Source organism: Balaenoptera musculus, chromosome 7, assembly GCF_009873245.2.
Source record: "Balaenoptera musculus isolate JJ_BM4_2016_0621 chromosome 7, mBalMus1.pri.v3, whole genome shotgun sequence".
Classification (NCBI taxonomy): domain Eukaryota; kingdom Metazoa; phylum Chordata; class Mammalia; order Artiodactyla; family Balaenopteridae; genus Balaenoptera; species Balaenoptera musculus.
This window is the reverse complement of record NC_045791.1, coordinates 37,371,084-37,387,599: the sequence shown is the minus strand read 5'-3', so window position 1 is coordinate 37,387,599 and position 16,516 is coordinate 37,371,084. Positions and strand designations below refer to the sequence as shown.

The window sequence follows — 16,516 nt, the reverse complement described above, 5'->3', positions numbered from 1 at the left end:
AGATAAAAGTAATTCACACATGTAGCTATTTATATGACTCCTTTTAACTTTAAATTAATGGGGGTCATGAGAAAAATACAAATCAACATGTGTAAAAGTATCTTATTTTAAGTTTATGAGCTCTTGTATTATGCTGCTCTATTAGAAAATGTCATTGTCCTTCTAAATTGTGCCTATTAGACTTTTGTATTAGTCCTGGAAGGTAAGATTATATGACTATGTGTGCCAGTGATTACGGTGGAATCACAGAACCCAAAGCACACGGATAAGCCAATGGAACCTTCTTTTCTGATGGCAGACTCAGAGGAATGATAGTACAGGCATATGAAGAATACCTTTCACCTCTCTTTTATCAGTGGGTCCTTTCTCAGGTTGGATTAGAGAAGTGGGACAAAGGGTTCCGATTTGCTGCAATTCTTATGAAGAGATTCCCTGGTATAGAGGAGATATCCATGGAGAATTCAGTAGAAAAGAAGAAACAAAAGTGGCTCCCTTCAAAAATTCACCCATTCATTTAGTCATTCACTTATTCTTCTAATTATTCAACACATATTTTCTTTCAAGGACTGCAAAGTGACAGGAAAGTTGCTAAGCATGGTAAATACAAGTCTCTGAACTACTTTGGCAATAGATATAGGTAATAAAAATAAAACAATATAGTACATAGCAATGATGGATTGGCCATGGTATCGAAACTGCAGGAAATACATCTTTGAGAGAGAAAGAATACCCAGTTAGTTCAAGAGAGAACTGAAGCATCCCTGAAACCAAAAAATAAAGTAGGTAGGAGCATATTGGAAGGAAGCAAAATTGTTGTCAAAATTCAATCATAAAGACTCAGTACTTAAAGATCACATTTCGAACAACTGCATAAGTGGAGAATAAGATGTGGTACTAGAAACCCTGGTATAAAAAAATGGGAGTCTCCTTATAAAACATCTTGGGCAAATGAACAGATACATGGAGGTGCTTCTAGAAAGAACTGTAACATTTTCCTTAGCCAGATTATTATGGAGGTTCTGGAGACTTAAACAAAACTCAATATAAACTGTTTTAGAGTTTTTCGTAAACATGTGTGTGTTTCCGTGTGTGTTTATGTATACTATAGAAAAAGGTATAATTCTAAGTGTAAAGGTGCAAGCATGTGTCCCTCCAAACTCCCCCATACCAACTTCTCTTCTTACAAACTTAGATGAAAAACAGAAACCCAACAATTTTAGATGATAGCGAAGAAATCCATGATTTTGATTTTAAGAGTAACAGAGACTGCCAGTAATGACAAAAATAGTTATCCACTCAACAAAGGCTTGCCATCATACAAATGACAGATTCCTGACTTCCCCAATACAGCCTACTTTATCTGATTTTTGGATGATTTGAAACCTGCTAGGGCTAGCATTGTTTATAGGCATCCAACTCTAGTTTCCAGTTTACTTCTCTTCTTCCTTTTCCACTGAGAAACAATTTATTGTTTCACATTTTTGGTTTTCCCTCTTTGCCCACACACAGCAGGCAGGTTTCACACTCAGCGATGCTGTCTCTGAGACATCCAGAAGCATAAATGCCCCTTAGGAAATTCCCAGATACTTTCAGCATATTCCCCAAATGTCCTTTTACTGCTTTCCAAAGTAATTTCTGGGCTTAAATGAGCCCATTTTATAAGAATAATAACCTTCCAAATGATATTTATTGTAAGGTAAAAACTACATTTTCCAGAATATACAAACAGTCCCTCTTGAGCAGCAAGTCATTAGTTCCAGATAGCAGGCATTCTTTTTCATCCTTTAAACTCTAAAGCTTGATATTTCATTACGTTTTGAGAAATGGTTCTACCACTTACCTGCCTTTTGCACTCAATGGGAAATTATACAAAAGACTAACACCTGACTTTTTACAAATAATATTCATCATGAGTGAATAGAATACATATGGTTACAATTATTCTCAATCACTTACATTCTCGAATGTACGCTGTATATAATCACACATAACACATTTCTTTCTTCCATTAATTCTTTTTTCATATTTGAGCTTATATATTTCTACAAGTAATGATTTGAATTCAAAAAGTATCATCAAAAGAAAATGAAAAGGTTATATAACATCTGGACTGGGTTTCTGTTGTAAAGAGAAATACAACTATATGCGAAATAGTGTTCCTGGCAATAGCTTCTTGACATAGAGGAGGGTTAAAAATGCGTGAAAAAAATCCATCTCCTAATCACACATTACACATGCATTGCCCCAATTTTTCTTTTCTGTGGAGTAATGTTGGATCTTAATAAGAAAGTTCATACTGCTCATTCCCTTTTTCATCTATAAAAGAAGGATGTTCACAGCCTTATATATACTTTCAGAACCAGAGCATGTCAATTAGAACCCATACTGACTTTTCTAAACCTGTGATAGATGATAATGTAGAAAAGAGGATGTGGGCATGGATTTTTGTTGTTGTTCTTACAGGTTACATAATAATGGCATTGATGACTGTAAGGCCTATCATAAACTATCAAAAATAGAACATTACAAATTATTTTATAAATACAGCTGAATTCCTGTTATATTAATTTATGCTTTGGTTTCTTTGTCTGGACTTTGAGATCTTGAAGACATACCTGTGTCTTCCTCTTATTTGTATCTTCTCATATGTTTCTTTTTTTCCTTAAAAAATGTAATATCTCAGAGGTTTTTTTAATAATTAATATGACTGTTGGAGAAATCCTAGAAAATTTTAAAGAATGCAATAACTCATAATGATGCCAACCAGTAATGGGGTTTTCTCACAATGATTTATTTATTTTCTCTTTTTTAATGATGTTTAAAATTTTTTAATTATTTATTTTCTTTTAAAATTTGTTTTTAATGAATTTTGAAAAATAATTGTTTTATAAAGAAAATTTATAAAATATAGAAAAGTATAAGGAAAATAATGAAATTACTCATAATCTCACTACCCAGCGATAGCCTAAATTTACTTCTATTTCCATATCTATCCTTCTCTGTAACTAAAGTAGGATAATATTTTATTGTCCCATATTATGCTTTTTCACATATTTATCGATGAGTAATTTACTGTCATTTAATATTCTTTAAAAATAAAAATTTTTATATCTGCACAGTTTTCCATCTTGTTTCTGTAGGAAATCATTTCATCTTTCCCTACTCAGATATTTAAGAAAATAAGGCAGTAGAAAACATCTCTTTATAAACATTAAAAAAATTCCTTACCAACTCAGTCAGCCTTATGTGTGTAACATAGAAATAGACTTATTCCCTTAAAATTTTTTTTCTTAAATTGAGCTGGTACATGTCAGTTAAATTTGGATCGCCTTATATATTGATTACTTCATTTTTTTAGCATAATACTTGTGCCCAGAAAGAAACAAAGAAAAAAGAATATTTAGGCATTTGAGATAAATATAGTCTTTCTCATTTTAGGTCAAAATTGACTTCATAGGACAACTTCTCAAACACAATTTTCTACAATATTGTGGTGATAAACAATATCTTATTTAAACTAGTAGAAGAGGAGCAATAATGCAACACATACTCAGCATGTTTAATATTTTATTTTACCTTGCAGAGGAAGAAAATGTCAGAATTGCTTACCTGGGGATATGATATAAAAGAAATCTTTAAATTCATCCATCCAAACTTCTGCCAGTCTCCTGTTGTTCTTGTTGATGACGTGACCAGTGCCACCAGGGAAAGTGTATGGAGTTGCCTTCCGAAAAACGTGACCCACGTGGGAGCAAGTCACAATCTCCAATGAGCCTCCACATTGCCAAATCTGGAAAAAAGAGCAATTGTTGTATAGCAATCATTGCAGATAATGCAGTAATATTGTCTGAGAAGCAACTGAGGCTAACTCAGTTAAGACCAAATCTTCAGATCTTACATGGTTCAAACAAACATCAGATGAACACAAAATTTAGAATGGGTATACTTGGGTTTGGCAAAGGATTCTAATTTGGAAGAGTTTGATGTATTTAAATATTGTAGTATTGGAATTGAGGAAGATGTAATTATTTTTGTGTGCCTTTATTAGACTACCTAATTTTCAGTTTCTAATAGTTAACCTAATTTCTATTTAATAGATATTTGGTATCCAAAATTTTCTATAAATAAATGAATTTGTACATGTTGGATGCCATGGTCAATAACTAAGTCTGATTTGGAGAAAATGAATCTGCTATACCCCATCCACCTGGAACTTCAAGTAACCATTCATTTTCACCTCTCCATATCTCCTGTATCTTAGGCTTTTGAATACGCTATTATTTTTATTAAAGCATGTTAAGTATCCTTTACATCTATTCAACTTCTATGTATCCTTTAAAGCCCACTTCCAAGATCATTTCTTCTAGGAAGCTCTGTGGGGAGATTTAGTATTGTGTGACTTTTGTACTTTAAACACAGTTGTATTAAGAACATATTACAATGTATTGGGTTGGCCAAAATGTTCATTCGGGTTCTTCTGTAACATTGCATGGAAAAACCCAAATGAACTTTTTGGCCAATTCAATATTTTAAATTGTTTACTTCACTATTGCTCCCTTAAAATTATAAACCCTTGAAAGACAAATGCTATATATTTCTTGGTATCCTAGATTTACTGTTCAGTTGAGGATAGGTATTAAGTATCCATAAAACATTTATTTCTATAAAATTATATTATATACCCATAGGTTACAATAATAGTATGTATGTGTATGTGTGTTATACATGTATATTATACATATAAATATATAAAATATATAGATATATATATACATATACTACATTTATTCATCCCAATAAATGAAAGTCATAATTCCTGCCATCTGTAATTGGAAGGACTTGGCTTTATACCATAAATAACATTATTTTTATTTTAAGAAGAGCTGCTTATTTTGGAAGAAAAGGTTTTCTCCTATTGATCCCTCAAGTAATATTCATCTGAGAAGAGGGCTGCTATTGGTCTTGGGTAGCAGTAAGAGACATTTTTTCTAGAAGATGAAAGATGATAAATAAGTTGTACTCATCAACAATGTTTGTGCATTACATGTACAATCTATTCTATCTCATTTTCTAATTGTTTAAACAGTGTGATGCTAATAGAAAAGATGTTCCAACCCAACACTGAAATGATGGACAATATAAAAGAGGAATGGAATTCACCATTTCCCTAGAAAGACGGGTGGCTCATTCTTAAATAATCAAATTACTTAATTGATTGGTAACTTTCTCATCTTTCTAGCATAAAGTCTATAAACTTTCTTGTAATTACACAACTCTTTACAGTCCTCCTTTCTATTAAAATGGAGGAAGTTGATCCTTCTCCTACCAAAGACAAATCAATACTTATATGTCAGTCTAGAGCATATTACTTAAGTCTGTCTTAACGACTTCATTGATTTGGTCCTCCCCTTGAGTTTCTCCTGAAACATCAATCATTTCCCTCATAATTGGATTATGCCTATCTTTGCATAATACCTCCTAAACCTCCTATCTTTCAAACAGATTTAAAATAGAGATAAACAAATTTTTAAAATTACAAAACACAACAAAAAGTTCATCCCTTGATCTATATTCCCATCCAACATATCTCTTTTTTCTGTTTCCCCTCACTATAATTAATATAAAATTTTTACTGATATACGTTATATCCCTTCCTCAATTTTCATCCGTTTTTCTACTCATTGTGAAATGCTGTTTATTTCCGCAGTCCCACAATATTGCCATGATGAAAATCACAAATTTTTCCTTTGATGTATATCTAGCCAACTCCTTTCTTGGATCCTCTTGCTTTCCATCCTACTACTTCATTATTTATACATTTTCACTCTAAATTTTTATTTAAATGTTGGCATTATTCCTTCTTTATTCATTCTCTAGGTGGTCTTATTTGTTCTTATTATTTTATGCATGATTTGAATACACAAAACCCCCGCAGTAACATCTCAGCCCAGACTTTTCCTCTGGGATCCAGACTTGTGTATCCAAACACCGACTTGATACCTCCTCTTGCAAGACTCAGAGGCATCCAAATAAACGTGTCTGAAGTGGAATTGTTAATTTATCTCCACCTTGTCAGCCAGATCTTATTTTCTTTCAGTTTTTTTTTTGTAAACCATCAATAAATGGAGCCACTATTCACCCAGGCAGTCAATCCAAAAACAAAACAAAACAAAAATGACAACAGAACTCCCTTCTCCCCCCCAAAAAACCCCTAGAAGTCATCGCCGATTTCTTCTTTTCTTTCATCACTTATATTCCATCCATTAACAAATCCTGGTGGTGCTATCTATAAAACAATTCTCAGTATATCCATCTCTCTCTGTCTCTACTGCCACCATCCTTGTCCTAATCATCAACATCTCTTGTCTGTCAGTTGTAATAGGCTCTTAATTGTTTTTCTACTTTCACTGTTGCTCTTCTATAATTTGTTTTCTGCTGAGAAATCAGAGTGGTCTTTAAAATTCTTAATCATGTCATTTTACTTCCCTGCTTCAAATCCTGCAATGGTTTTTCACTGCACTGTGAATATAAATAAAATCCTTTGTCAGGACCTCTAAGAACTACATGACTCTCCCCTTCTGTCAATAAACTACGATGATATTGGCTCTCTGCCATTTCCTAGAATAACAAATCACATATTTTTTTTCACACACCAAAGCCTCAACACGTGCTTTCCTTATACCCGGAAAACAATTCTGTCAGCCCTTCACTGGACTGCCTCTCTCCCATACTTCTCATCTCAGCTAACATATCACCTCATCAGATTTTCCCCAATTGCCATATTTAAAGTGCCCCACCCAAGTTATTTTCTCTAATAGCACCCTATTTGTTTCCTTCATTGCTTATCACAATCTGCAATTTATTTCTCTAATTGTTTGGCTATGCACATTTTCCCCCAACTAGAATGTAGACTCTAAAAGGGCAGTGGAGAGGTCTACTCATGGTTGCACCCCCAGAGCCCAGCCCAGCGCTTGTTACATGGTAGGTGTCACTGTATGTTGGTTGAATGGAAGAATGGAAACTCAAATTTAACTACCAAGACTAACATTAAAAAAGCATCCCTGGCAGAATGATGAGATTTAAACAGACATATTTTTGGAGGGATTTTACATTGCATTTTTTAAGGAAATATTTTTAGTACCAAACTAGGCAGAGTAGTCTAGTAAAATGATACGCAACTGCTGTTCCACATGTCTTGGGAACTGAGGAAGGTCTTTGGAGGTCACAACACAACAAATAAACATCAGAAATGGTTGATGGTTTATGGCAAACAAGGTTGCTCAATAACATATTCTTAATTTTTAATGTGTTTTCAAAGTAACAATTCAGTCCAACTCATACTCTCTTAAAAACATGATTTAGTAAAGTACTCAGGTGTTTGTACGGCGACCACACCATTCAGCAAGGTGCCCTGCATTCAGAAGAAATCGCATATGATATGTTATACTTGAGGGGGAATTGAAAACCTTTTCCTTATTGTGAGGAGCACAGTGTGAGTCGTAGAGCTTTCCCTTCTCCTCTATGGATTAGGTATGACTAAAGAATTCCTTTCTTCCTTCACGCAAGTCATATAAGGGAACTAAATGAATGAAGGAGAGACTGGCATTTCACTCCTGGCTGGACACTTGCTGAGCAGCAAACTCAGCAGATTAGCCTGGTGTTCCCATTGGAACATAGCAGAATACGGTGAGTGAGTCTATGGGAAAGCCTCAAGTGTGGGGAAAAACATGACCCTAGTAAAATGGGGACCACCTCTAGTCTAGAGAATCCTGAAGGTGGGTTGGGGTTTATTGAACAAGCTTGTTCCAGCAAAATTGATAGGTCCAGTGATGCAGTGACCCTGGAAGGGAGTGGTCTTTGGAGACGACTGGACAAGACTTCAGTGGTTTCAAAACTCTATAGAGCATGGAATATAGACTAGAAAAGAGTGATCTGTGGGACTAGCAATATGGCAGATCAGCAAGGAGATGTACCACTGAAAAAGGCAGCTGGGGACCTTACAGGGTGAGAGATGGAGACTAAGATTTCCCTCTTCAAAAGGGCCTTGGATAACAGACGCGGTAAAAGGTGAAGTTCAGAACACTTTTAATAAAACAATGAAACCATGTATAGAAGCCTATCATATAGATGGAGGCCACTAGTAGCAAGTGGAACCACACTGAGCCAACAACAGGCAGACATCATAAAATATTTCAGGTAAGACCTGCTGTTTCTCTAGCCCTCTTATTTGACCCCATACACTGTAGAAGTGGCAACCCAGAGAACCCTGCCCTTCCCCATTCCAAGAGCTTCTATCAGCATTGTCCTGGGGAGAGAAGAGAAGGTAAACTGTGATTGCTTACAAAATCAAAGCCTTTAAGCTGAACATTACTAGTATTTTTAATAACTGAAAGTGACCAGAAAGCTATAGAATCTGTGCTAAATGATGTCAGATTGGAAAGGAATATTCTTCAGAGCATGAAGCAATGATTGGAGAAAAAGGAAAACCATTTTAAGTGTGTGTGCTTACTAAATTCAGACTATGCAATAAGCCCTACTGCAAACAAACCAGTGATTTACAGCTGTCCTCAGGGTTCCCAATTTGCCTTTTTGCAAATATGGATTAGTACTGTGGTTGTGTGAGGGCACTTTATTTCTACTCTGCCACTTCTCGGCCCTACCCTGGCTTTGTATCCTTATAGCTTCTATGGCCCAAGCTTGCACACAGAAAAGAAAAAAAAAAAAATCTAGTTTGAAATCCTTTAAAAGTAGAGTTCCAGTGGTCTCACTCCTTATATGAAAGTGCTGATTTTTGGTTATCCTCTAACTTGCAATGAGATCTTTGTGTGTACATGTAAAGGCATAATTCAATAATGACTGTTGATTTACAAGACAGAAGGAAAACCTGCCCCTGATGTTGATTCTCACAGATGGAGGCAGATTTTTTTAGTATATTTAGGAGAGATAACAGAGGTGGAGGTAACTGTTCTATAACTCAGTGGATACTGGCCTGTGTTTTGCTTGTGGATCATACTCTACTGACTCCTGGAATAAAATGCGTACTTTTCCCATTGCCATCTGTGCTCATAGAATGTGTGAATAAATACTCATATTGCATTTCCAAAGTAAAGCATCTCCCCCAAATTTACACTAAAATAAAAAGATCAAGGTAGAAAAGCATAACATTATGCATTAATTAGGCTGATATCTGGTCATGATAATACCCAGTTAATATAAAAACAAAATATTTAATTGATCAAATATTGACCAGACAGTTGCTATGTACTTAGTAGACATTTGGGTAATGTGAAATAATTAAAAAATAAACAGTTCCCAGAAAACTATATGATTAAATATTAAAGTGGAGAGAATTCAAATTGAGTGGAGTCCCTAATGACTACCATGATAATTTCCCTTAGTGTATCTTTAATAAATATTTTGGAAGGATGGATGAAAGGAAAGAAAGAAGAAAAAAAGGAAGGAAGAGTATGACACAGTCATTAAGAATTTGGGCTTGGAAATAAGCAAACAGAATTTTCTAGGGGCTCTCTCACTTACTATCTATGTACACTGGTGAAAATTATTTACATCTCCAAGACCTTGATGTTCCCATTGGAAAACAAGGATAATAATAACTGCTTCCTAAGACCATAATGAGATTGTGTGTATCAAGCACCATGCCTGACACCTCATATGGGAGGAAATAAAATGTTATTTGTATATTAGTTCCTGCTGTTCAGGAAAACCAATATATGTAGATTATTAGCTGATTCTTGCTTCTTAAAAAATATTTAGCTACATTTTGGTGAGTTTTGCCTCTTTTTGAAATTGCAATATCAATGTCTGGGGACTTAGGTGAGGAGTTTAAAAGAATTGCCAATTCATTCCCAATTAGAACACTACATTTTGTTCTCTGAAATTATTTTACAATGTTTAAACATACAATATAAACTGAATAAAACATGATGTCTCATCCACATAAACATGTGATGTCCGAATTACTTTGTATCATTGAGCATATCTGATTGTTATTTTCTAGGCTTCCAAAAAGATTAATATTTGTATATTACTTCTCTCAAATAAATTTGACCATGTGTAACATACAAACTGTCCTTTTATCCACAGAGGATTGAAGCTAGTTGGTAACTTGTCTTTGTTCCCAGATATTTTTATGAGAGTCTTTTGATGATGGAGAAGGTTATTAATCAAAATGCAAAATGCCCATTGCTCATTTGATTATGTACCTGATTTTCTTCCCCTAGAAAGAAGACAATTAACTAACATACATTATCCTTTTCATGTTTTTTGGTACCTACATCAGTGACATTTTTTTTTTAACATCTTTATTGGAGTATAATTGCTTTACAATGTTGTATTAGTTTCTGCTGTGTAACAAAGTGAATCAGCTATACATATACATATATCCCCATATCTCCTCCCTCTTGCGTCTCCCTCCCACCCTCCCTATCCCACCCCTCTAGGTGGTCACAAAGCACTGAGCTGATCTCCCTGTGCTATGCGGCTGCTTCCCACTAGTTATCTATTTTACATTTGGTAGTATATATATGTCCATGCCACTCTCTCACTTCGTCCCAACTTCCCCTTCCCCCTCCCCGTGTCCTCAAGTCCATCCTCTATGTCTGCATCTTTATTCCCATCAGTGACATTTTAATTAAGGTTCATAAACTTCACAAGCTCCAACTTCGCAATCTCAGTTCTGGTGCTACGATGGTTTCTAGCTGTCCAGATGTTATGCCAAACTCATGCAGCTGCTTTATTTTATACTAACCTTCACCCCCCACCCCCAGCCCACACACGTACTGTCACTGGCACAAAGTCACTGCTTAATACGGCTTTAATAGCAACCACCACAACAATACATCACGGAGGGCATGAAGCACAATGGTTATGAGTGTGTAGGCTCTAGTTCCTGAGACCATATCCCAGCTCTGCCACTTACCAGCTGGGTGAACTCATCTTTCTGTGCTTCAGGTTTCAGGTAATAACATGTCTTGAAGGAGCCACCTCAGGGGGTTGTTGTGAGGAGCGAGGCAAAGCAGTGAACGTAACAATACTTAGCCTTTATGTGAAAAAGAATTGGAAGGAAGCAAATAGGGGAGATTTATTAAGGGGTTATTGTAATCATCTAGGAAAGAGATGAGAATGACCGGGACCAGAGTGATGACAAGGGAAACAGAAGGGAATTCAATAACTTGACATAATTTGGGGGATTAAAATTAAGAATTAGTGTATGTGCTTTCCCTTATCTATTTTGTCCTCTCTAATAAGCTCATTTCATATACATTTTCTTCCAGTAACCAGTTCTTAACTATGCTATCTTTCACTGATCTTAATTTTCACTGACTCATAGCATTTACTACTGTACATCCATCCCACTCTACCCCATTTAGCTCTCAGTTCTATATAGTATGCCATCTTGATAAATATTTGTGTGTGTGCATGTATATTTATGTGTGTGCATACTGACATAAATATATTATTTGTATATATTAGTCTTATCTCCCTGACCACATTATTATCTCTTTGAGAAAAAATATCACACATTTCACTTTATGAGACTAAACATCATCATCACATGAAATTGAAAGTCACTTTATGAAACTGAATTTCATCATCACGTGTTTCACTTTACGTAACTGGTATAATTCACACATAGTGAAAAAAATCACAGCTTAAATATACTGTGACATAAGTGTGTGCAAAGTTTAAAAAGTGCTTGAAATATTGGTGCTCAGTACATATTAACTGATTGATCTCTTAATATTGATATAGAGAAATCTGGAAAATTACAGAGTGTACACAAAATGTATCTATTATAAAGTGGAATTGGGAACAAAAGCTATTATTTTCCTAGTTCTGGCAAAGCGAAAAATGAAACAAGTTACTATGACTCAGTTTTCAACCTGTCTCACTCTACATTCATTGTCTGTTTCAAATAATCCCCTTCAGCACTTCAAGTCTCCACTTTGTTTATATGTATTCAAGTAGACTGATGACAAATCCTTTAATTCTTACAGTTGAAACAAAGTCTAAAAGAGCCTTCAGTGACATCCTGAAGGCGCTGTGATCCTTGATAAGTTGGCAGAAACACAGGAGGTATGGAAGGCATGATAAGGGGCTCAGTAGGCATTTTCTACTCATTCTGGACAAGAGACTTCCCAGTTATTCTTCATAGTCAGCTTGATTTGGGGAATGTCTTCTTTAATTGGTTGGTTTGTCTCTTAACCTAGTTTTCACTTCATAGTGTAATTGAGGCCATTTATGTGATCTGGAAGAGGTCTCTAGAGCTCAAGTCATATCCTGATATCACCATAACAACTCAAGATGAAGACTCTTGTACATCAAGCTGCTGTGGCCTTTAAGTGCTCACCTGAGTTGCCAGAGATCACAGATTCAACATGTCTGAGGAATCTATCCAGTACTTGATAATTCAATTTTTTAAATAGAATTATTATTTGTATGAAAAAGAGAAGCAAGCATCTGATTTGAAATTGGAAAGCTGGATTCTGGACTTGAAATCAACACAAACTGATTGCAGGATTTGGAACAAGTCACTTAAGCTTGACAGTCCTCAGAAAATTCATATGTAAAAGAAGACTAAGTTTTCTTCTGGGTTTCTAGGATTCAGATTAATCTCTTTGTATAGAGTAAATACCACTTTCAGAGATCAGATTTTTAGATGGGAATGATAAAACTCTCCAAAATTTGAATCCACATTTTCCTCCTTAGATGAGCTTACTTTACTTTAGCTGTAATTAGAAGTACATGGTAAAGATACCATTCTCTGAACAAGAGAAAGTCTGAGTTTGCAAAACTTATTATGAGGCAATCAATGTGTCTTCTCCCTTCAAGTTTGGGAATTCTATTTTAGAAAGGTCACAAATGTTATGAAAACAAGGAAAACAACAAAAGCACTTTTGTTCTCCAAGAGTTTTTCAAGAAATAGCCATATATTAGAGTAATTTGTTTGAAGATTTCATTTTCACCTTGGCATTAAATGTAGAAAATTCTGAGTTGAATCTATACCATTTCATATATCCCATTAATTTGGTTCTAAAAATATCCAGTTATCAACTGCTTTCCCTTATACTTTGTCTCTTAACTTAGAACTGAACCTCCTGAAAGCCCCAAATTCAAAATGGACCCTCTTATATCTACTCATTTGATAAAGGACTTAACAAACTAATCCTGAAATGAGTTTAAGGGCAGTCTCCCAAGCCAGTTAATCTTTTTCCTTTGCCAAAGACTTAGCAAGTGATTCTTGGGGGTTGAGGTGTAGGGGATGAGGTACAAGGAAGGGAGAGAAGCAACACAGAGCAGAAGCACGAAAAGGTGTGCTCATACTGGATGTGACGAAGTGGAGGAATTATTCTGAAAAGGAACTGAGGCAGTCTGTGTTTGAACCAGTGTGCATCACAAGTATAGTGAGGTAGTTGTGGTCACAGATGGAGTCCTTTTAACCTCATCTCCCACTCCTCTCAAACACAAACACCCATTCTCAGCAGTTAAAATGAACAGTGGATGGGTCTTCCCTGGTGGCGCAGTGGTTGAGAATCTGCCTGCCAATGCAGGGGACACGGGTTCGAGCCCTGGTCTGGGAGGATCCCACATGCCGCGGAGCGGCTGGGCCCATGAGCCACAATTACTGAGCCTGCGCGTCTGGAGCCTGTGCTCCGCAACAAGAGAGGCCGCGATAGTGAGAGGCCCGCGCACCGCGATGAAGAGTGGCCCCCGCTCGCCACAACTAGAGAAAGCCCTCGCACAGAAGCAAAGACCCAACACAGCCAAAAATAAATTAATAATAAAAAAAAAGAATAGTGGAAATACCTTTAAATGTACACAGGCCAACATTTTAATATATAAATTCCACTATTAACTTCTTGCCTCTCAACAACTTTCTTAGACTTGGAGCATTCTGACCTTCAGAATTACCACACATTATAGCCACTGTGTTTCCTGGCATCAGGAGAATTGTTACCTGTTGTTATTCCACATCTTATTAGGACGGCTGGTATTGCAGAATTTCCCAGTTCCCCTTTAGATCAACAGAGCAACACATAGTCCTGACTGTGTTATGGCAAATCTCCCATCTGCTGCTTAAATGACGTGTGAAAATGAAGACCATCGAGTAGCCTACCGTATATTGAAACGACGATGTAAGATAAGGTGGTTCTGCTTAAGAAAATTAGGGCCTAGTTTTTCATGTTTACAATAAAGTATTGCTTTCTTATTAGCATAGATGGTCACAGGCAGATAATTCATGAAAAAAGAACACAGATAATATGCAATACAGTGACACTTTTTCATCTTTCAACAATCAATAATCTTTTTTTTTTTTTTTTTTTTTTTTTTTATTTATGGCTGTGTTGGGTCTTCGTTTCTGTGCGAGGGCTTTCTCCAGTTGTGGCAAGCGGGGGCCACCCTTCATCGCGGTGCGCGGGCCTCTCACCATCGCGGCCCCTCCCGCCGTGGAGCACAGGCTCCAGACGCGCAGGTTCAGCAATTGCGGCTCACGGGCCCAGCCGCTCCGCGGCATGCGGGATCCTCCCAGACCAGGGCTCGAACCCGTGTCCCCTGCATCGGCAGGCAGATTCTCAACCACTGCGCCACCAGGGAAGCCCAACAATCAATAATCTTAAAGTTTGATAATACTGGAGGTTTTGGAATATTGTTAGTGCTTTTAAGGGGACTAGTGACTAAGAAAAATCTAGAATGATTGGAATTTGTGCTTTCCTCATTGTATAATTAATCCTACAAATACATTTAAACGATGAAAAATTGTATATAGATGAGATTTTTGAGAACTAGATGGAAAGGGTCTGTGATTATTAAATGAAATTTGGGTCAGATATTTTGCATTGCATTTTACACTGGTGTCCTCCTGTGTCTGACGATCTGACCGCCTGTCAGGCATCTGTAACATCTGCCGCTTGCAGCCACAGAGCAGCGCATGACAGCTGTGTGATGCTGCCCTAGAATTCACGCCAGAACGGTCCCCTCTGAATACCAGTAGACCACCTGGGTATCCAGCTACAGTGCGTGACAACATCTCGTGCTCTTTACGAACGCCAGAGATACTTAAAAAGAACTTGGATGGGGTAGGAAAAGAAAACCTGGTACCTCCCAAAGAGTTATCCTTCAGTGACTCAATTTCTCCATCTTTAAACCATCCACCTCCCCTGATTGCAGCTATAACATTTTAGTTTAAATGAAACTTCCTGTATAACTTGCAAAGCTGTCAAGTGCTTTTCAAATCGAAGGCCCGTGATAAATTTGAGGAGAGGGAATGACCTCTCTCCTCTCAAGCATTTTCCCTCAGAACTTGGCTGGCATCTACCGAGCAAATATTTACTAGCCATTGACTTTGTGTCAAGCACCATGCTGGGCTCTGGGGCATAGAGAAAGGACAATAAAACACGGCTCTCTGTCTTCAAGTAGCTCACAGGCCAGTCTAGGTGTTGTGAGTGTTAGGACTGAGCATATTAATGTCTAGTCATCAGTTTGCACTTGACAGTTGAAGAACTGTCTCTCATGCCTACAAGAAAAGGACTGTCTTAAGAGGTACTCACTTCAACCATAATCCCTTCATGGACAGAATTTTCTTTTCCTGGTTTTTAATCAGCTGGAGACATTTTGTTTTTTTATCAAGGACCTGAGACATTTTCATACAAAGCTATACATTTTGCTTCAGATAAAGAATTTCCCTTGACAACACCTATAAAACTAGAATGCCATCTATGGAACACTATGATTCCCTTCCAAAAATCATCTTACAGGTATCTTTTTTTTGCTGTAAAATGTTTAGTGAGATAAATGTGAAACATATAAAATTACCCACATTGATATCACCTCAGGCGCTCATTACAAATACCCACAAAACTCACTATGAAGGGAAGTTATACTCTACTTTGACAGTTTTTAGTTTTTTAAAAACAAATTGGTAGTAGTCAATGTAGGTTACATTACAGTTTAGAAGAAGAGTAAAGGAGGAACCATGAAATAGCAACACGTAGAATGTTACTTTGCTTCACAAACCAGGAGAAGGCAGTGCATGGTTTATTTCTCCAGATATAATGCTCAAAGCACAGGGAAGATAATTTCCTCTTCTCTGTTTCATTAAAATTGCAAGATGTCATCCTTAGGACATTTAAAGATTGTTTCATAGAGAACATCATTGCTCATTCAGATGCTTGCTGAAGAAGCTGCCTTTAATCCAAATCTGTCTCCTCTCATCAAGCTCCCAATATCAATCCCATCCTCTCTGTAGATAATCTTCTGCTTTCCACTTTTCTTGAGCTCAGAAACAGTTGCTCCAACTTTCTATTCATTTCCACCTTGAAATATCTCATATAGCCTTAGCTCCTTCTCTCCATTTTAAGAAAGAGAGTCAACTCTCCAAAGTTAAATATCCTGCCTTTAGGACCTTAAACTCAAATAGAGGAATTGTAGACTAGAAGCAGAAGGTGTGGGTTTGATGCTCAGCCCTTACAACTTCCAGCCACATGACTTAGTTTCT

The 16,516-nt window shown here is 36.6% G+C and overlaps 1 protein-coding gene across 4 annotated transcripts in view; it reads right to left on the bottom strand.

Moving 5' to 3' along the window:
* The window catches only part of GALNT13 (polypeptide N-acetylgalactosaminyltransferase 13), a 544,226-nt gene that overhangs the window by 163,127 nt on the left and 364,583 nt on the right, over positions 1-16,516 (bottom strand). For all 4 annotated transcript variants that reach the window (XM_036856919.1, XM_036856918.1, XM_036856917.1 and 1 more), the window contains exon 9: positions 3,610-3,790. In XM_036856919.1, coding sequence (XP_036712814.1) covers positions 3,610-3,790 — 181 coding nt within the window. The remainder of the gene's footprint in view (positions 1-3,609; positions 3,791-16,516) is intronic.